Source organism: Vulpes lagopus, chromosome 10 (genome assembly GCF_018345385.1).
Source record: "Vulpes lagopus strain Blue_001 chromosome 10, ASM1834538v1, whole genome shotgun sequence".
NCBI lineage: Eukaryota > Metazoa > Chordata > Mammalia > Carnivora > Canidae > Vulpes > Vulpes lagopus.
Genome location: NC_054833.1, coordinates 47592676 through 47613907, shown reverse-complemented (window position 1 = coordinate 47613907; position 21232 = coordinate 47592676). Strand labels below are relative to the sequence as shown.

At 42.1% G+C, this 21232-nt stretch overlaps 1 protein-coding gene across 5 annotated transcripts in view; it reads right to left on the bottom strand.

Annotated features, from left to right (window-relative positions):
* PPP2R1B (protein phosphatase 2 scaffold subunit Abeta) overlaps positions 1-14047 on the bottom strand; it is a 70950-nt gene extending 56903 nt beyond the window's left edge. For 2 of the 5 annotated variants that reach the window (XM_041770392.1, XM_041770395.1), the window contains exons 1-10: positions 13848-14044; positions 12988-13078; positions 12558-12658; positions 9153-9385; positions 8640-8787; positions 3781-3936; positions 3457-3571; positions 3011-3081; positions 2309-2443; positions 1646-1819 (exon numbers count right to left, since the gene is read on the bottom strand). In XM_041770392.1, the coding sequence (XP_041626326.1) occupies positions 1646-1819; positions 2309-2443; positions 3011-3081; positions 3457-3571; positions 3781-3936; positions 8640-8787; positions 9153-9385; positions 12558-12658; positions 12988-13078; positions 13848-13961 (1338 nt within the window). In that variant the 5' untranslated portion in view covers positions 13962-14044. Of the gene's footprint in view, positions 1-1645; positions 1820-2308; positions 2444-3010; positions 3082-3456; positions 3572-3780; positions 3937-8639; positions 8788-9152; positions 9386-12557; positions 12659-12987; positions 13079-13847 lie in introns of all 5 variants that reach the window. The other 3 variants (XM_041770391.1, XM_041770393.1, XM_041770394.1) reach the window with 3 other exon arrangements.
* Positions 14048-21232: the final 7185 nt, after the last annotated feature.

Sequence of the window (21232 nt, the reverse complement as noted above, 5' to 3'; positions counted from 1 at the left end):
CGGCCCAGGTCTAAGGGAGCAGAGGTTAAAAGAAATGATACTAAAACTGCCCCTCCCTTGTAGACAGCTGTTTCAGTTTTTAGCAAACCAGTCAGGCGCTCCTGCTTTCCACTCTGGAGAGGAGATGCAGGTCAGTCACCAGGGAAGAAGAGAAGATGATCGTCAGCACTTGGGAGTGACAGAGGACAAACCCATGACAAGGTGACTTCACCTGACCCTGCTAGCTATTCACTGATACTCTGGCATCTGCTTTGAATTTTACAAAACATAATGCCACAGACACGCAAGGGCATACTTCATAAATTAAATATGCCCAAATAAGCAATACAGATTCAGTGGTCCAAGAAGAAAAAGTTAGTCCCACATGCTGTGATCCGAAAGTCATGGAAGGGGGAATCCCTGGGTGGCTCAGCAGTTTAGCGCCTGCCTTCAGCCCAGGATGTGATCCTGGAGTCCCGCATAGGGCTCCTTGTATGGAGCCTGCTTCTCCCTCTGCCTGTGTCTCTGCCTCTCTCTCTGTGTCTGTCATGAATAAATAAATAAAATCTTAAAAAAAAAAAAGTCATGGAAGGAGGATGAGAGTGGACACAAATCACAGAAGGTTAGCTATAAACTAATGAAGTGTAGGAGCTTTCTCAAAAAATATTCACGTATTTATTCCTTCGACACCGAACAAATGTTACGTGCCTAATTCCTGCCAGGTTCTGGCAAGCACTGCAAGTGAAACACTCAACACAGCCGCTGCCCAAGAAGAGATCACTTGTCATCTCCCCAGCTAGATTTTCACAGACCGTTCCAATACACTGTAGCATGTGCTACCAGCAGAGAAAAGGCATATCACACCTAACACTATCTAGGGCACTTAATAAAAGAGAAAGGAAAGGATGTGGCTGTAAAACCCAGCACTGAAATTCTAATTAATCTGATGATCAGTTCGAGTAAAACTAACCATGAAACTTAAAATAGTAACGCATGGTGTGTTACTGTGCTCTCTGGCCTCCGGACTTCAAACTCCTTTCCTATGTGATGAGGTCTCAACTTCCTTTAACCAGAATGTAGGAAAAGGGGTCTTCAGGGGCATTTTGCTCAGAATATAGGCAAACAGCTGCCCTGTGCAAAAATCAAAGTTTTAGAGACACTAAATATCATACTATGTTATTTTTTTTTTTACTATGTTATTTTTTTATTAAGAAACTGATTATAGGGATGCCTGGGTGGCTCAGCAGTTGAACGTCTGCCTTTGGCTGAGGGTGTAATCCCGGAATCCGGGATCGAGTCCCACATCGGGCTCCCTACGAGAAGCCTGCTTCTCCCTCTGCCTGTGTCTCTGCCTCTCTCTTTTTGTGTCTCTCATGAGTAGATAAATAAATCTTTTTTAAAAAAAGAAAGAAAGAAACTGATTATATTCTACTATGGCTTTGCTTTTAGGTGGTGATAAGGCGAAATGTGTTTCTATAATATCTTTTTGTTAGAAGTTAATGCACTAATGAAAATAAAAACCATTCTACAGCCAACTAGGTCAGACCACATTTTCATGCATCTAAGTGAACATAATCCTATGAGCTCTGTGTGCCTCCTATGTATGACGTTCAATCCGCTCCACTATCTGAGGCTACCGTTCACTTTATGGAGCACACATACTCACCAGCTGGCCCGCCAGCAGTGGCATATACTCAATGATGGCCAGCCTGACTCTCCACTTGGCATCTTCAGCCAGCTCCACTATGGCAGGAAGGAGAGACTGAGAAAGTTGACGGATCCCAATCACTTCATTTACACAATCCAAATTAGAGATGATATTCAAACGAACTTCTGGACACTGCAAATACACGAGCCCCAAAAGAACACTTGTAAGAATCAAGTTCTCTGCCTAATATTCTCCTACTGAGGACGTAAAAACTGCCTTGAGGATTACATGTAATAATACAAGTAAAGCCTTTATGATCATGCCTAACAGACAGGATTACTCAATAAATGTTAGCCACCATTACAATTTTGATGCTACCTTTAAACTTAAATTAAAAACATCTAAAACAAAGATACATTAGCTTTAAAGAGAAGACACCAGTGCATATTATGCAGAGAGGATACAAAGACATTTTCAGGTCTACATCAATGGCTCCCTGTGCTCATTTTCTGCAAAACTTGTAACTCCAAACCCAAACACAGGAATTGTCACTGGTTTAAAATAAGCTACCTTTTTTTATCCTTTCATCCCTGCTTCGGGTTCTATTTTAGTGAAACCCCAAACCAAAACCAAACCAAATCACTGACTATCAAAGGCAATGGAATTTTTAGCCAGACTCACCTCATCCTTTAACTGAGCTAAAAAGAGAGGTAGAAGATGTTCAATGGTATTCTCTTTGCCCAAAATGGTAGACAATCCCATAATTACAGAAGCTAGAGCTGATTTGACGTGTTGATTTGTATCAGATACTAATTCCTAAAATAAAATCAAAATTAAAAGCCTTTCTTTTTTGGCAAGACAACAGAAACTTCCATACCCTCTCCAAAAGAATTTAAAGATACAGCACTATTTCAATATTGATTAGTTGATCAATTTCCTAAGGCCATCTGTTAGACAGTGGAAACCTACGCACCAGAAAGCATTTTGCAATCACAAACACAAGTAACAAGGAACAGTGTCACATGAACGTAACTGTCCCAATCATTCCTTATCCACCCTCAAACTCAAAGAACTGGGATCCCTGGGTGGCGCAGCGGTTTAGCGCCTGCCTTTGGCCCAGGGCGCGATCCTGGAGACCCGGGATCGAATCCCACGTCGGGCTCCCGGTGCATGGAGCCTGCTTCTCCCTCTGCCTATGTCTCTGCCTCTCTATCTCTCTCTGTGACTATCATAAGTAAATAAATAAAAAATTTTTAAAAATTAAAAAAAAAAAACAAACTCAAAGAACTTTAAGGTAAAACAAAGAAACAAAAAACTGAGGTAAAGTTTACCTTGTAACATACAGGGCCGGGTGAAACAAAAAAATAACCTAGTTAGGTTTACCTTTATATAGGGCAAAATTTGATTCATAATTATGGTCTCTCTACCTTCAATGGGCAAGTTCTCACAAAGTTCTGCAAGAGAGAAATAGAAAAAACTGATGCTTACAGTCATTTACAAGGAGCAGACAGTTTCAACTTAAATCATGTTTAAGCAAATAAGCTCCAAGAAGGGAAAACAGCTCTTATTATAAATGTACTTTTCATCAGTCTTGCCATATACACCAATCCAATCTGCAAAGGCATTTTTTTTTACAAAAACAAGATAAAATGGTTATCTGGTTTTAAATACAGAGAGTAGAAGCCTTGTTGACAATGTAACATACCCACACATTGAAGCCCTCTTTTATTTGAAAACACATCCCACAACAAAAAGCACACACAATTCACTGACATTTAAAAAATGCCAAATGAATGATACATCCTGCAACATAAATTGAACTCCTTCACCTTTTACTTTGTGGGCAGCAGCTGCTCGGACTTCAGCTTCACAGTCTTTAAGTAGGTTCTGAAAGGCGGGGATGAGGTCGTGTAAGGTGATTTTAGGGCCCACAGCTTTCTGGAGCTAGAAGACAATTTGTACAGGTTTTAATGTAAACTAACAAGTTAACTAACATGAATGAAATAAAACAGTGTAACCTTCAAGTACGTTCTTGCTACAAACACTTCAAATTCAGAAGAATTAATTCAGAAACTTTTGGTACACAGCAAATCTGTGGGTTTCAAGATTTTTTTTCTCTTAGTACTTAAAAAACGTCAGGACAGTAATTTTACCTCTGAAAACTTATCAGCTACCATGTAGCGGACCCTCCAAGATTTATCTTCTGCTGCTTGCCGAAGCGTAGGCATCACCAAAGCCTCGAGGTCCTCCTGAGACAGTAACTGAGCAATGCTGACACAGGCTTCCACAGCTAGGAGACGCACTGAATCCTACAGGAAGAAAATTTCTTTCTGTTGGGACACCTGGGTGGCTCAGTGGTTGCGCATCTGCCTTCGGCTCAGGGCGTGATCCCGGGATCGAATCGAGTCCCCCATCGGGCTTCCTGTGAGAAGTCTGCTTCTCCCTCTACCTATGTCTCTGCTTCTCTCTGTGTCTCTCATGAATAAATAAAATCTCTTACAAAAAAAATTCTTTCTGTTAATCAGACAAGACTGAGGCAGAGCCACAGGGCAGTAGAGAATGCGTGGCATAGGGCAGTGCTATGGGTGTCCTTCAAAAGAAACGAAACAAAACACACTACACAGCTTCATGTCTTTATGTCTTGAAACACACTTTGCATAGCAAATCCATAGAAGTAGAAACAACCTTGTTCTAGTGTGAAAGTAAGGTGATTCCCTTGGTTAGAGTGCAAAATTTTTATTAAGGAAAATGAAATAAAAATGTAAAAATTAAATTTTAAAAAAAGAACATTTTAATGATATCTTTAAGGCCTTCCTATAATAAACTGTTGAGGGATTAAAAAAAATGACAACTATACTTGAGCAAACTATTCAACACCTCACAAGAAAAACAAGAGAATAAGGGTAAGGGACAGGAAGCTAAGTTGTCAAAATTCTCCATTTGGGCTGGCAGTGATAGTAGGCATGAGATGATGACTTGGAAAGAAATACACAGAAAAACAAAATAGTAATTAAAAAAAAAAAAACCACCATCCACTGGATTTCAATGTAAGAATCAGGGACAGAATAACTGAGGTAGCCAAGCCTAGAAAAATTCAGCAAAACAAATTTATTTATTTATTTTATTTATTTATTTTTTTTAATTTATGATAGTCACAGAGAGAGAGAGAGAGAGGCAGAGACATAGGCAGAGGGAGAAGCAGGCTCCATGCACCGGGAGCCTGACGTGGGATTCGATCCCGGGTCTCCAGGATCGCGCCCTGGGCCAAAGGCAGGCGCTAAACCGCTGCGCCACCCAGGGATCCCTTTTTTTAAAACATTTCTTTTTTTTTTTTTTTTTAATTTTTTTTATTTATTTATGATAGTCACAGAGAGATAGAGAGAGGCAGAGACACAGGCAGAGGGAGAAGCAGGCTCCATGCACCGGGAGCCCGACGTGGGATTCGATCCCGGGTCTCCAGGATCGCGCCCTGGGCCAAAGGCAGGCGCCAAACCGCTGCGCCACCCAGGGATCCCAGCAAAACAAATTTAGAAACGTATAAGATGAATGAACTCAATGTCCTAAGTATAAACTGCCAAGTTTCAATGTGATGCCTATGTGTCCCTGAGCAAGTAGAAATACTCAATTAGACAAATCAATGAAAAATTATGAATTGAGATTAAAGCTTTAGGAATCATAAATATGTAAGTAGAAGCTAAAAATACATCAAGATAAGCACCCAAGAGGGACAGACCAAAACCTTGAACAGCATGTGTCCATATATGATTATGTATTTTTTATGTACAACATACACATACATATACACAAGAGAGATAGCGACTCAACTTTCCAAAATATTACAAATATTTTAAATTGCTGGTCAACAATAATTTACTATATGCCCAGAACACTCACTCCTCTATCCAAATGAATAAGCCAAAAAAGGCTAGAACTTGGTTCTTGGTAGTAACTATACAAATATTTTTGGAATCCAAAAACAAAGTTAAATCAAGGGACTACTATGATCAATGGAAATATATACTAATAAATATTTGTTAATCCCTTTTCCCCTCTATACCTGCTCCTCCTCCCAAAATCTTCTCCATCTCAGCACCACCATCCAGACAGTATGGGCTCAAGCCAAAAATCAAGGTCTCCTTGATTGCTCTTCCCTTCATCCCATGCAATCCCACTGTAATCCTAATGACGCTACCTCTAAATCTGCCTCTAGATTCTCTGCGCCTTCACTGTACCACCCTTGTTCATCATGGTGTCTTGTCTGGATTATTGCAGAAGTCTCCTAACTGGTCTTTCTGTTTGTAATCTCACCCCTACCCCTTACAATTCGGCTTTCACTCAGAAGCCAGAATATTATTTTTAAAATGTAAATTAGGACCCCTGTGATATGTCCCCTATCTTATCCAACCTCATAGCCTACCAGAGTCCCTATCACCCACTATGTTCCAAGGCTAGATGTCCTCTCCTGGAATTCTCTTTTCCTGGAGCTCTGGCTTTCTAGGAAAGGGCATGGCTGGCATTTTCTTCTGTGTCTCAGTTTATATTACCTTCTCAGAGTCCTTCTCTAACCAGTCTAACTAGATGAATGCTGTATAATCACTCCATATTACATCATCCTACTTTATTTTCATCATAGCCTTTATCATTGTTAATGCTTTTTTTTTTTTTTTAATCTGTTTACTATCTGTTTTCCTTCATCAAGATGTACACTCCATGACAGAAGGGCCTTTGTATCCTGGCACCACAACAGTGCCTAATATGTAGCAGATACTCAATAAATATTTTTTCAATGAGTGAATAAGCCAGGAAGAGCAATTCTATCAGTGTCAGATGGAATATACATAGACATATTTGACAACTAGGCACTTAGTTTTTTTTCTAATATATCACAACTAGAAATTATAGGTCTCTTAACAAAAAATACAATCCCACATATGAAGTGGTCTTATCACCCAAAAATATCAAATCTAAATCTTATTAAGCCTCTAGATCAGAGATGGGACAAACACTGCCTAAATCCAGGACTGTAGCTACCTTATGTAAATAAAGTGTTATGGGAACATGATGCCCATTAGTTTACACATGATAGTGCTTTTGTGTTACAAGAGCAGAGTTGAGTAGTTACAACAGAAACTGGTCCACAAAGCTAAAAATATTTACTACCTGGCTCTTTATAGAAAAAGTTTGCAAACCCTCCTCCCCCATCCTAGATGCAACTATCAATTTGCAGGAAATACAGAGGACAAAGGAAATATTAAATTATACCATGAGAAGCATAATCAACAAATTCCTCAATGAAGATTCTAAACCTATGCTGTCCAATGTGATAACCACAACCCCACCTGTGGCTTCTGAGTAAATGAAGTATGGTTAGTGTCACATGTTCAAGTGAGGATTATTTTGGAAATACTGGGTTAAGTAAAATGAATTATTAAAATTAATTTCCCACTGTTTACTTTTTAAAATGTGACTACTAGAAAACTTAAAATGAAGTTTAACTTAAAATTAACCTACAATGTTTAAGTAAAAACATTACAAAGAGAAGCAGGAGGTGGTTACCAGGAAAGTCAAGATAAAGTATTATCCGAAGCAGGCAGAGTGTGACTGTATTTGGGAGGGAGCTTGTGGTGGGCTTCTAGGGTAGTGGCTTTCCAAGTTCCATTTGCTAATAAGATGACTTTATCTTATTCATTGAGTTGTATATTTTGTACTCTTTTCTGTTATTTTAATTACATTTTTAAATTATTTTGAAAGCAAAATTTACCATCTCTCAATCTTGAATCTGAAAATGACACTCATCAGTACGTATCTGGGGCTCCTGGTCCTATACATGTGAAGTGATTCTAGGGTACACACTAGGCAAATTAAGACTCTAAAAGGATTCTTCTAGAGTCCAGAAACTCTGGGGGCTGATTCCTCTGAACCACAAAGGGAAACAGTACAGCCTGGCTGTGAAGACTGCAAACTCTGGAGCCAACTGTGCAACTGTGTCTGCTAACTATGCAACCCTGAAAAGCTACTTTAATTTTCTGTGTTGTTTCCTTTTTTTTTTTTTTTTTAAGATTTTTTAAATTTATTCATGAGAAACACAAACACACCAGGCAGAGACACAGGCAGAGGGAAAAGCAGGCTCTATGCAGGGAGCCCGATGTGGGACTCGATCCTGGGTTTCCAGGACCACACCCTGGGCTGAAGGCGGCGCTAAACCGCTGTGCCACCCGGGCTGCCCTCTGTGTTGTTTCCTACTATATCACACGGCGTTTCTACCTCATGAGGGTATTGTGAAGACCAAAGCACTTCTTATATGTAAACCTCTTAAAACAGGCTGAGAAAAATTACATACTTAATGTAGGTGCTCCTTATTGTTACTATTTCTACTCCCAAAAAGATACAGACCCTTGGATTTAAAATTGCTATTATGCAAAGTCAGCCTATATACTCATCCAGAGGATAGAGAGGGTCAAACAGCCTTCTTAACAGACGCTATGCTTGAAAGTCAAAAATTCCACGCAACTCCTCCCCCCATGATTGGCTGCTATGGGCAAAAAAGGCATGTTACCCCTTAACGTAGATTTGGTCTCCCTTCTAACGTGGCTCCCATTTCCTTTTTTCTTTTAAAAAAAAGAATTTATTTGACAGAAAGAGAACACAAGCACACAAGCAGGGGGAAGGGCAGAGAGAGAGGGAGAAGCAGGCTCCACGCTGAGCAGGAACCCTGTGATCATGATCTGAGCCGAAGGCAGATGCTTAACCGACTGAGCCACCCAGGCACCCTCCCATGTCTTCTTTGACTCTTCTTTTAACCGCTGCTAATATAACAGAAAATCATGGTCTGGTTAAGAAAGAAATATAAGGACATTGAGATGGGTCATATTAAACTTTATCTAGCCCAGAATTAAGCATCAATTTGGCAAAAAGGATCTTAACAAGAGAATCAACACTCCCCAAAGAAATCCTTAAAATGTCAGAAGAGAGGACTCTATCCATGTACTTTAAATACTAAAGGCTAACTTACCTGTTCATCTGAAGCTAGATTAGTGAACAGTGGAACAATTTCACTTTTCACACTGTCTAATTCCAAAACTTTTGCAAATTCGCCCAGTTTGGAAGCGGCAGCACGTCGTACCATTGGAGTGTCATCTGAGCACAAGGAACGGAAGTGCCTGGGGCAAACAAAATAATGAAGGTATTTCCTCTCAAATACCATGGATTAAATACCCCCCAACACACACATACACACACACACACACACATACCTACCTACACACACACACACACACACACACACACACACACACACAGAGCCATTTTAGAGGTTTTCTCTTACAAACATCAGTGCTTAGGCTTTGACTCACAGAAGTAACAAGTATAAACAAAACCACTAGTATATTCAACTTAATGATAAAAAGTCATGTTACCACATCTGCTATCCTATCAGCCACTCACTGGTAACAGGGTATTATTGTGTAAATTGTCAGCTATGAGTTCCCAGTAATCCCAAATAACTGAGAAAACATCATTATCTTACTGTCTAATCTCTGCCTTGACAGCATTTGATGCCCTGGGATAGCAAACGCTGAACAAACCACATGCAGATGTGCGAGAAGTGAACCAATCACCACTCGCCAGGCGTTTCACCAGAGGTACAAAATGTGCTTCCAAAGCAACAGGAGTATGCTCCTGGGAGATCTGCCTCAGGGACTCCACAGCCTTGTCTCGAACCACAGTCTCTTCCACAGTTGCCAAACTTTCCAAAGGAGGCTGAATAGATCAAAAAGGAAAATCAGAGAAGAAAACTTACTGAATCAGGTTAGCTACACATCATCACCTTTTAAAGTGACTGAAGGGAGGTGGTACATGTAACCAGAATGTTAGCTACATCACACCAAATGGTTACTTTCAGTTCACACAGTGATAACATATGGTGCGTCCAACCTGAAGACACGACTTCTGTAGGACAGCCAAGATCTCATGTCCCAGATGGCAATTCCCAGATGGTGTCTACAAATGACACAGTGGAGACTTGACACAATATTAATATTACCACGAGCTGAATGACTAGGTTTAAAAGATATGTAGCCAAATTCAGATAAGATCATGTTTATTTCCTCAAGAGTGAGTGCAGAAACATGAGCAACGCTGAGCACCACAATTACATTATGACATCCCAGCAGGCCACTGACCTACAATCTCTAGAGTATTATTTGACCATTCCTGGAAATGCAGGCAACACTTGTGCACTAGAGCCACACCATCAACTTATCTAACATATGAAAGAATACATCCAGAATCTTGTGAGGAAGATACAAAGCAGGAGTTGGAGAACAATGGAGAGTACAGACCTGGTAGGAACCCTTTTCTACAGCTGCAGAGACCAGGAGGGTAGGTCTGGACTAGGATGAGTAAGTGAATATGACACAGCCCCATGAAAAGAGCAAGAGGGCTAGTCCTCTGAACCTCGACCTGGGTTTGCATCTGAGCTAGGTATATTCAGCATATGCCATGAGCTGCAAATATTCAACACAAAATCCACATACAGAACTGACCAAGAGATGAAACACAATTATGAATCAAAGGAAAGTGTGTCTACCTAATAATACATTTCAAAAATCATTTGATACACAGAAATAGAAAGTACTGAGCTTTCCTAAAAGGTATTTCACAAGCCATTTGAGAAGATACTGTGTTCTTACTCACTTGTGACTGCCTTATGATCTACCATTGCCTTCCCCGAGCTCCTCTCGTAGAGCATCACTGGATAGTCTCTGTCACCACTATACAGTAAGGCCAACCTCCTGACAATCAACGAGGTGTTTTCTCTGGATCTGAACTCTGCCTGTTTCTCCCGGCTCTCTTCCTGTGGCCTCCCCTACCATCCTTAGTATGCCGGCTCAACATCCAGCAAGGCAACCTGTTTCACACTTTGAAACCCCTGAATCAATGAATAATTACTGCTATACTGTAGTACTGAGGACAGAGAAAAAACAAGGCAGACAGGATCCTTGCTCTAGGGGGCTCTACAGTCTAGTGGAGGAAGATAACCGATCAAGAAAACAATCATATGGTGAGAAGTACTCTGTGAAGAAACAGAATAGGATGATGTGGTAAGGGGATGACTAGGAGGCAATTTCAGGTTAGGCATTCACGGAAGGCCTCTCTGAGAAGATGCACTGAAGTTGGTTCTGAATGACAAGGAACTAGCCACCAGAAGCTCAAAGAACAGCAGAAGGAATACCTAGGCCAATAATCACAAGGCAACAATAAGCTTGGTTTCTTCAAAGAACAAAAACACCACCACTATAAATAGAATGAAGTTCTCAAGAGGAACATGGCATGAGATAAATTCACACAGATAGTTTGTCCCTTAATTTACAAAACCTAAGGCAGGAATTTGGATTTTCAAAGAGCTGAGACTGGAAGTATCCACTTGCTGGGTGAAGAGCGAACCAGAAGGATTGGGTAGAAGGCAACTGTCAAGATGTTACTGGAGTAATCTAGAGGAAAGATTTTGAGATCTGGGGAGAGGAAAGGAAAGAAGAGCTAGGTAATAGTGGGGAAGAAGGAAAGTGAACTGATTTGGAATATGTACAGAAACCATAGGAATTACTAATGGATTGAATGTGGGAAATGAGGGAAAGAGGATGCAAGAACGTCTTCTAGGTTTTGGGTTGTCCAAGGGGGTAGACAGTGATGCCATTTACTGAGATGGGCCCACTAAATGAGAGCCATACTGTAGGGAGAAAAATTGAGTTCTGTTTCAGGCATGTTAAATTTGAAATGCCTGTTTGACATACAAGTGAGAAAATCATAGGCAGATACGTAGAAAGATATAAGCAGTATTTATATCCATGGAAAGGTCAGAGGTAGAAATAGAAATCAGAAATCAGCATCATATAGACAGTATTTAAGCCATGAAGCAAACACCACTATTTGGTCCAACTGCTGAATTCCTAGTCATCCTTCAAAACCTAGTTCAGACATCATCTCCCAAGAGGTTTTCTCCTTTCTACTATTTAGGTACCTTCTATGTGCTTCTATTTTTCCATCTAACACTGTACAGTAATTACTTGTTGACACAGAAGGGCAGAGACCTCATTCCATTCACACTGGTGAATACTCTAACATCAGTGCCTGATACAGTAGGCTCTCAGTAAATGTCAGCCACTGTGAACCGAACTCCTCAAATTCAGTCAGTCAGAAGCAAGCCGTAGACTTACAATCAAAGATAAAAAGCTAATGGACATTTCCAGGGAAGCTGACTAGTTCAGTCTGTAGAGCATGTGGTTCTTAATCTTAGGGTTGTGAGTTCGAGCCCCCATGCTGGCTGTATAGATTACTTAAATAAATAAAAACTTTAAAAAAAGAGAGAGAAGCTAACATTTCCAGAATCATGACACTATGAGATAAGAATTAAGATCTCCAATTTTAGAGTGGTGAGGGAGAGAACTCCTAAAAACAATCAAACCTTTTTTCTCCCAAATTCTAACAAGTCCACAGAGGCAGGAAAAAAAAAAAAAGGAAAAAAAAAAGAAGAAGAAATTCTTATGCTCACAGTCAGAAAGAGAAAGGGTTAATTGAGTCCAAAGTGCCTACATTGTTTTCTCAATAGCCAATACTGTGACAATCCATTAAAAAAGTAATAATAATAAGTCTGCGTTAAAAATGCTGTAGTGGGGTATCCCTGGGTGGCTCAGCAGTTTAGCTCTGCCTTCAGCCCAGAGTGTGATCCTGGAGTCCCGGGATCGAGTCCCACATCAGGCTCCCTGCATGGAGCCTGCTTCTCCCTCTGCCTGTGTCTCTGCCTCTCTCTCTCTCTGTGTCTATCATTAATAAATAAAATCTTTTTTAAAAAATGCTGTAGTGTTCCCATCACCACACGATGTATCGTTTATACTGGAGAAGCTCTAGAAGAATGGCAGGCAGAAGTACTTACCAGCAAACAGTGGGCAAAGTCAGGACCTCCCACCAGGCCAGTGAAATTTCCCAGTTGCTCAGCAAGAGCTAACAGTACCTCATCTTCATCATAAATTGTATCTGGAAACGACAACAACCCAATACTCATCAACGAGGATAGCTGGCCCAAAGCGGGATACTCACACAAAACTATAAACCCTCCATGTCTAACTAGATGGTCCTGTGGATCCTAACAGCATTCTGGATCCACTTTACACAATGAGTTAGAAATTGACAATCTTGTATCAATTACCTTCCCCTTGGCTAAACAGTCACCATCTTAATATATCTGGCCACAAGTTTAGTACGTTAGAGCATGTGTAACAAATTCTAAAGAAGAGTCGAAGTACTGAAAGCCATTGGAAAATGGAAACGGCCATGCCTTTTCTTTAAACAAAACATTCCCGTACCCGTAAGGAATGGCAGCAGTTCTGTTCGCGTCCTTTCGACTCCAAGCGCTAGAGCAATTGTTGATAACTTCTTAATACTGTTGAGACGGAGCTGTGAGGAGAAGAAAGCGGAAAGCATGAAGCGCACAACTGTGATTTAGACCAAAAGATGAAAAGTGACAAACAAGTGAGGTAACGACATGCTCAGTGACAATGAGGAAAACCCTCCACTGAGATCTTATTCTGTGAGGAACCTCGGGAGCAGTGCAACACAGCTTCACTTGAGCCAGAGGAAGGTCTCTCGAGAGCCACACTCAAAGGAAAAAGAGCACTACATCCAGGAAGCGAGGCAACTTCCACACACGCGGCGGCGGCGGCGGCGGCGGCCTGTTAGCAGGTGAAACGGCTGGATACCACCCTTGCCTTCCCACAAAGTCAAGCCAGAGCGAACACACCGACTCCTCTCGGTTAATAAGCCGCCTCACCCTTTCCGCCCAACAAGCCAGGCCGGTTTCCAGGCCGAGGGGAAGGCTCCATCCACCCGCAGCTCGGCCGCGCCGCCCTCCGCCCGCCCGGCCGGGACGCGCGTTCCCCTCGCACCGCCCGGAAGGGGCGCCCGGCGGGAAGCCGGTGCTCGCACAACCGCCGGGATCGCGGCGACGCCTCAGGCGCCGAGAGGAGCGGAGCTGGAGACGTCCAGAAGAAAGTCGGGTCGAGTCAGCGCAGCTCCTCGGGGGGCTTTATCTTCCTCCCCATCAAATTTCTGCTCCGAGTCGGGCTCTTCCAGTCCCCCGGCCTCCCCCACCGCGGAGCCGACCTTCCTCCTTCCCCACCACACGCCCGGCCGGGCCCGCCTCCACTCCCCGGCCCCATTCCAGTACCTGCACGTCCTCATTGCGGAGCTCGTCGATTAAAACCGCGATCGGGTAGAGCGAATCGTCTCCATCTCCTCCCGCTGCCCCCGGGCCGGTCCCGGGCCCCGCTGCGCCCGCCATGTTCTTTCTCCTCCGGCTGGTCGCCGCCGCCCGCCCCGCGCCCAGGCCCCGCCCCCGCCCCGCGCCCAGGCCCCGCCCCGCGCCCAGGCCCCGCCCCCGCGCCGCGCCCAGGCCCCGCCCAGCTCCCAGGCCCCGCCCCGCGCTGCTGAGGCCGGCGCTCCCACCCGGCGGAGGCGGGGCGGCTGAGCCTCTACCCCGCTGGCGGAGGTCCCCGCGCGGACCCGGCTGCGGGAGCTGCACGTTTGAACTCCAGAAGAAGGGTGGGCTGAGAAAGCGAACGGAGCCCCCGCATCCTTTACGCAACCGAAAGAAACAGGGGCAGGAATTCATTCTGCTCATGATGGGCCGCAGGGGTCAGGGCCCTACCTGAGTGATGCGAACTGTGCTCCTGGGACTCTGGCGGACCAAAGAGGATGATGCCCAAGGCCAGGAGGAAAACAAATTTAGCGCCTCCCCTGACTTCATCCTGGCCCCGAGCCACCGGGTTTCCAGGCCAATTTCCCCCGCTAGCCTCAAGCTTCCCCAGAACCCCCACCCCCACCCCCCACCTCTTCCTCTGGCCTGGGAGCCAGAATTGTATCTGGCTTCTGCTCCGTAAGACAAATAACGCGGGCGGTGAGAGAAAATGAACACTGCTGTCCAAACTCCCCAGTCAATATTTTTTCCGCTTTTTCCATGCAAGCTGTTAAAAACATGCTGCTCTCTTGTTTTTGTGTTTCTTTTCAGTTTGGTACTGGAATGGTGCCTTCTGTTGTTTTTTCTTCCTCCCTCTTTTAGGTCTTTAGCATGCTACAAGCACAACAATCAAGCAAAACTAGGACAAGCTTTAATCCTTCCAAATTGGGTGGAGTGGCTACTTTGCTTGTACGAGAAAGGCTAAACTGGCCTCCCTAGAACTCTAGAGTCCTCAAAGGCACCAGGAGGAGGAGGTGAGGGGCCTGGAGTTGTTTCTTTCAAAACTTAATGGAAAGTTTTCCTTTACCCTTCTGAGGCAGCACAGAACAACTAGAATGGCCCCTCTTTTTTTGTTTTGGGACTATAATTTAAGCAGCTTATACTGATAAACGACATAGTGATCACAAGCTCCAAAAGTAATTGTAGATCTAATTAATAAACATTATTAATAAACGCAATTCAGGAGACATTTTAAACATGGCATTCATAGGAAAAAAAAAAACAATAGATAGAACCTTTGGTAGGTGTGAAAGTTTGGGAACCACTGGACCTGAACAGTAGCTCTCAAATTAAGTCTGTGGATGTTTTCTGTATGGCTTCAGTTTGGTTTTCATTTTGGTAATAATTTTTAGATTTATATAAGCATATTCTGGACTATATGGATGATCACTTTATAACCAGTATTGCCATACTATTTCAAGACTCGGGTTTGCATGTGTGTGCTTTTACCCTTTTAGGATAAAGAAAAAAGAACAGAAGTGGATTTAAAATGAAAATGGTGTTTTCATGCACAAAATGAAAGCCACATGACATCATGGAAATGCACTGTCGCAGCATTTCCAAGAGTGAGAAAACAGGTATTACAGGTCACTTGGTGGCAGAAGCACGTTCACCTCAAAAGAAGCTAAGCATTCACAGTCAACACCTGGGTCACAATACAGGGAATAATTCAGTATCTTGTCTTTGATTTGTAGCTCTATTTTGTTTTGTTTTGTTTTGTTTTAGTGTATAAGAACTATAAATAAAAGAACATTATATTCCTCCTTTATATTTGCCAGTTTAAATAACATTGTAATAAAAATAATTTAAGTTGCCTGAGAGTTTTCACAATTTTTTTTTCCTTTAGAAATGGATCCAAATAACAGTCAAGGTTGGATTTTGTACTTTACCAGTTAGAAGATCAGAGGGGGTTCCTATTGGCATGGGAAGGAGAAATCTGTTCCCTTAGACTTGATGTAAAAAGTCTTCAGAAATGGTGGAGGAAGCAAGCAGAGAGAAGCACATTAAGTCAGTTCCACGCATATCATCATCTACATGTTAGCTCAAGCTCAGATGAGCCTCACTTTGAACAAAAATAAGCACACTGATTAATGCTAAGCTATTTTGTTTAAAACTCGGATATGCTTTCCTTACCCAAGCACAATGAACTGGATACCTAAGAAATAACTATGATTAAATATGAAGTCACAAGCTGAAAAAAGTAGGTGCCAAAAAATTGCCTGGTTTGAGAGTCATCAATTCTAGACTTCAATTCTGACCTCTCTGACTCACTGTGATCTACCTCTCTCCCTATATACCTCAATCCCACCTCCCACCCCCTCAGTCCTAATAAAACAGAGTCAACCACTTCTGGGTCCCTCTCTAGTTACTGTGATGATTGTGAAAATGGAACAGGTAGTAAACATGGAGATGCTAATAAATCCTTCAATAAAGAAACTAATTAAAACAGACTACAGCAGAAAGAGGCTACTTCATAAACTGGGCCAAATGGAAACTGGAACAAAATCTAAGTCTTTTGGGGAGTGTGACCCACAGACTGTCTGAATGACCTAAGATGCGTGTTGAAAAATGCAGATTCCTGGCCTGCACCCTAGATCCAATGAATCCAAACCCAGAAAGCAGGGCAGGGCATGTTACTGGGTATCCCTGTGATTCTAATGTACAATGATATTTCAAAGTCATTGGTTTAAAAGCATCTGGAAAATAATTTCCATGTCAATAAGCAGCTGTTCAGGAAGAGTCTGAAGAGTCTCTGGAGGCCACCTCTTGAAGAGAAGAAGTAAATGACAGCTAAAACTGCTTATCAATAAGTATTTCTGTCTCTACTGGCTATGGTTTTTGCCAAATTAAACTGATCCCTCAAAAAATAAAAATAAAAATAAAAATAAACTGATCCCTCTTTTGCCGGACTTCTGGAATTCAGCTAAGTACTTACAAATACAGCACTGTCATTCTGAGCTGCTGCTACACGCTCTTCCTCTGTATTGCGCTCCTCTGGTCTCTTCCCCACACCCCCACCCCACCCCAACACACACATGCACACAAGAAACTAATGACCAGGGAGCACCAGAAGCAACAGCTGAGATTAGGCTGGGAGTTTAAAGCAACACTTGGGAAACAGTGTAACAGTCTCAGCACAAAAGCCCTGAGTTCTGACACCCACATCCAGTCCACTCATCTAGTGAATCAAGGAAGATAGGGTCAAACTTGTCCTATTCCTGTCACACAAAGCTTCAAGAATATGGAGAAGCACAAGCAGATGGGATCAATAGACATCAAGTCCTGTGCTTATAACGGCTCCCAGTGTCACAGCAGAAAAAACGGGTCAGCCCAAGGAAGTCTAAAGGACATCACTGTCATGCTCTCTGGCCTCTTGCCTCATATTTATTCAGTTCGCCTCTTCCTCACCATCCACAGGGCTTTACAAAACAAATGCTCATTCAAGCTGATCTGCTCTAGAGCCACCCCGCCCCCCCAGAAAGAGAAGGCCAAGTGCAAGACACCTGTATGCAGGTGGTTCTTTCAAGGCAGACCCAGAAGCATCCCACTGAAAAAGCAACCAAGAAATAATACATGAAAAAAATTTTAATTAAAAAAAAAAGTGGTTGGGATCCCTGGGTGGCTCAGTGGTTTAGCGCCTACCTTTGGCCCAGGGTGTGATCCTGGGGTCCCGGGATCGAGTCCCACATCGGGCTCCTGCATGGAGCCTGCTTCTCCCTCTGCCTGCATCTCCGCCTCTCTCTCTGTCTCTAATGAATAAATAAAATCTAAAAAAAAATAAATTAAAATTAAAATTAAAAAAAAAGTGGTAGATGGTCCAGTTCACACACAGAAAACCTGAGGTACAGGCAGGCATTTTCCAACTATCTTCATTTAGCAAGATGACCCTGGTAAATGGATTCCCAGGTCTGTACCTAATTCATTGCAAAGCAGTAATTATCACCATTGCATTAATGATATTTTGAATTTATATTTATACAAAGACTGTCTTAAATCCTGTGGAACTCAAATATTTTCACCTCAAAATTTTAATTGCATTTTACAACTGAATTGCATAAAGAAGAAGAGGCCTTGCCTAGAGTCACACAATGAATTACAATGAATGAAGAAGCTGTGAAACTCATATTCATGGTTTTTTTTTTTTAAGATTTTATTTATTCATTCATGAGAGACACAGAGAGAGAGAGAGGCAGAGACACAGACAGAGGGAGAAGCAGGCTCCACGCAAGAAGCCTGGTGTGGGACTCAATCCCAGGACTCTAGGATCATACCCTGAGCCGAATACAGACACTCAACCACTGAGCCACCCAGATGTCCCCATAGTCATGGATTATTACTACTCCTTGCTTCATCCTCTACCTCCATGCCACAGTTTATCACTAGATATAAAAAAGGTGTTGGATTTCCAGAGCAAAACTTCTCTTGAATTCTTGAGAAGCACAAATCAAAGAAATGAAACAGCCAGTTCCGATTCAGGGCAGTACACAGAGAAGTTAAAATAGGGGCAACTGGAAATAGTGAAAGGGAATAAAGGGGAAAGGAGAGAAAATGAGTGAAAATATCAGCAAGGGTGACAAAAAATGAGAGACACCTAACTCTGGGAAGCAAACATGGGGTAGTGGAAAGGGAGGTGGGCGGGGAGTTGGGGTGACTGGGTGACAGGCACTGATGGGGGCACTTGGTGGGATGAGCACTGGGTGTTATGCTATATGTTGGCAAATTGAACTCCAATAAAAAATATATATATATATAAAAAATAAAATAAAATAAAATAGGGTCAACTGGGTGGCTTCGTCAGTTAGGTATCTGAATCTTGATCTTAGGTCAGGTCTTGAGATCATGAGTTCAAACTCAGAGTCATGAGTTTGCGCCCCACATTGTGCTCCACGCTAGGCATGGAGACTTAAAAACAAAAAAACAGGTATACACTGGAGTCAAGATGATCTAGATTGACATCCCTGCTCTGCCAATTACGAGTTATGTGACTTTGGACAAGTAACCTACCCTCTCTAAATCTTGGTTTCTACATCTATAGAATAGAGCTATAAAGCTTACCTCATGTGGTTGTTAAGATTAAATAATGCATGTGTAGTGCTTTGATTAGTACCTAACAAGAGTAAACCCTCAAATATTAGTCATTAATAGTTATCTACTGAGGAAGTAGAAGCAGGAAAGAAAACAGTCTGATCAACAGAGCTTTGGCAACAGACTGCCAGAATGAAAAGATGAAAGGAGTACATGACTTATAGAAGACATAACTCAAGGTCTTCCAGAAGGTTTTTCTCATTGGCAAAATAGGGGCAAATCCCAGCTGAGGTCTCATGAGGTTCTTGTGAGGAATACTATCCACAATGGAAAGTACTTTGTAAAGGAAAAGTGTGGCACAAATGTTAGAGGTTATTGATCATCAAGCACTCACTGTGCTGGAGCCCACAGCAAACAAAAGAAAAGAACATTTAGAGACCTGTGCTCTGGGTGTGCAGGCCCTCACATCCCCCAAAACAGCAGCCAGATCGAGTACTTCCTCCAACCTCAAGGGCGGGTTTAAGTACAACAGACCCCGAGGTCAAACCATCATGGCGGCTTTCCTCCAAAGTCTGAGGTGTTCGGGTTCTATTATGGGCTCCGACATTCTCAGGACAGACCCCTGGTTATCTTGTCAGATGCTCTACACAGCTCAACAAAAACTCTTGGTTACAAAACAAACAAACAAATAAAAACAAACTTCTTGTTACAGCGTTAAATGCAAAAGCAAGGTACACAGTGTTATTGAAGTTGTGGCCACTTAAACAGAAAATGCTCGGAAATAATAGATTGCTCCTAAACAGGCAGTATTAAAATATCTTAAGATTGAAAAAAAAAAAAAAAAGCAAGTGCCAGAACAGTGTACACAGTATCTTATCAAAGTAGAATACACACACATGCTTGTAGAAGCATTAAAAATAATTTTTTAAAGGTTCTAGAACATATAAGAATCACATTGGTTGGTTATGGGAAGATAACAGGGTACTGGGGAACAGGATAGAAGGGAGATTTTTCAGTGTTCAATATACCCACCTGACCTTTTGTTTTTTTTAACATATACTATATTCCAGATTTTACATGAATTTCACCCATTTTTCTGTCTTTTATCTGTTTCAGGACCCAACCTGGGATACCAATATCCAAGATATTTACACTTTTTGAATTCTGAACCATGAAAATTCTTACATATTCAAACAAACCAGCCTTTTGGCTCTTGGTTAGTTACCACACTATAGACTAGACTCTGCCACTCTCTGGTTGGTTTTCCCCATGGTATCCATAGATATGTATAAAAGCCCTCTCCTGCCAGATATTCCTTGTCTAGCCTGGCTATGTCCACAGAGTCCAGATTCTGTCTTTATTTTTATAAGCCTTTACCACCTGTCTCACACCAGACCCAACCAATGTAAGTAGTTTTCAGCATGGAGGTACACTGTTCCCAGGTTCCAGCTAGACAGAGGTTTGATTTAGCAAAAACAGACTACTTAAAATATTCCTTGTTCCCTAGAAGCTTTTTCCTGTAGTGTCCCCTGGAAATAGCATTTTCCCCACTTCCTTTCCTGATCTGCCCAGCAGAACTATCAGGAAAAAGGTCAGAAGAATAAGAAAGAACCAGTGCCAAGACCCCCTGGCCATGCCACTCACATCTCAGCAGAAATTCAGCTGGGACTGTAATCAGAAACCGGAATTTCCACTAACTTCTAGGACTTCAGGAAACCAGCTCCCTTTCTGATCTAGCCGTGTGATTAAAATTAGCTGGGCCACACAGTGTTCTAAAAAAGCCCCTAGAAAGACTCACTCTTACTAGGACAGCCTCCAGGCTGTGATTCCTGGAGGCAGATTTAGAAGGTGGTAAAATGACTGAACCGACTTTGACTAAGTCACATTCTTATCTCTGCCTGTCTAATCATTCCAGACACTTCAACATAATATCCAAAAAGGAGCTAGAGGGCTCTGGACTCCAAAGAGGTCTTGAAATAGGGAGTATGAAGTCATGGTTAAGAGGACTTGAATCCCAGGCTTGCAATTTCCTACCTAGGTGATCTTGGGCAAGATGTATAAAATCTCTTGACATCAGATTAAGAAAAAGATAATAATAGTTATCAAACTCGTAAGGTTGTTGTAAGGATTATGTGAGAAAAAAGCAACTTGAAACATTCCTGATATATAGTAAATGCTTAAAAGATGTTAGCTATTATTCGTATTATTCCTTGCAGAGCAAATCTCACCATCTAGAGGGTGTAAGAAAGAAAAAAAGTGAAAGAAAGAAAGAAAGAAAGAAAAAACCCCAT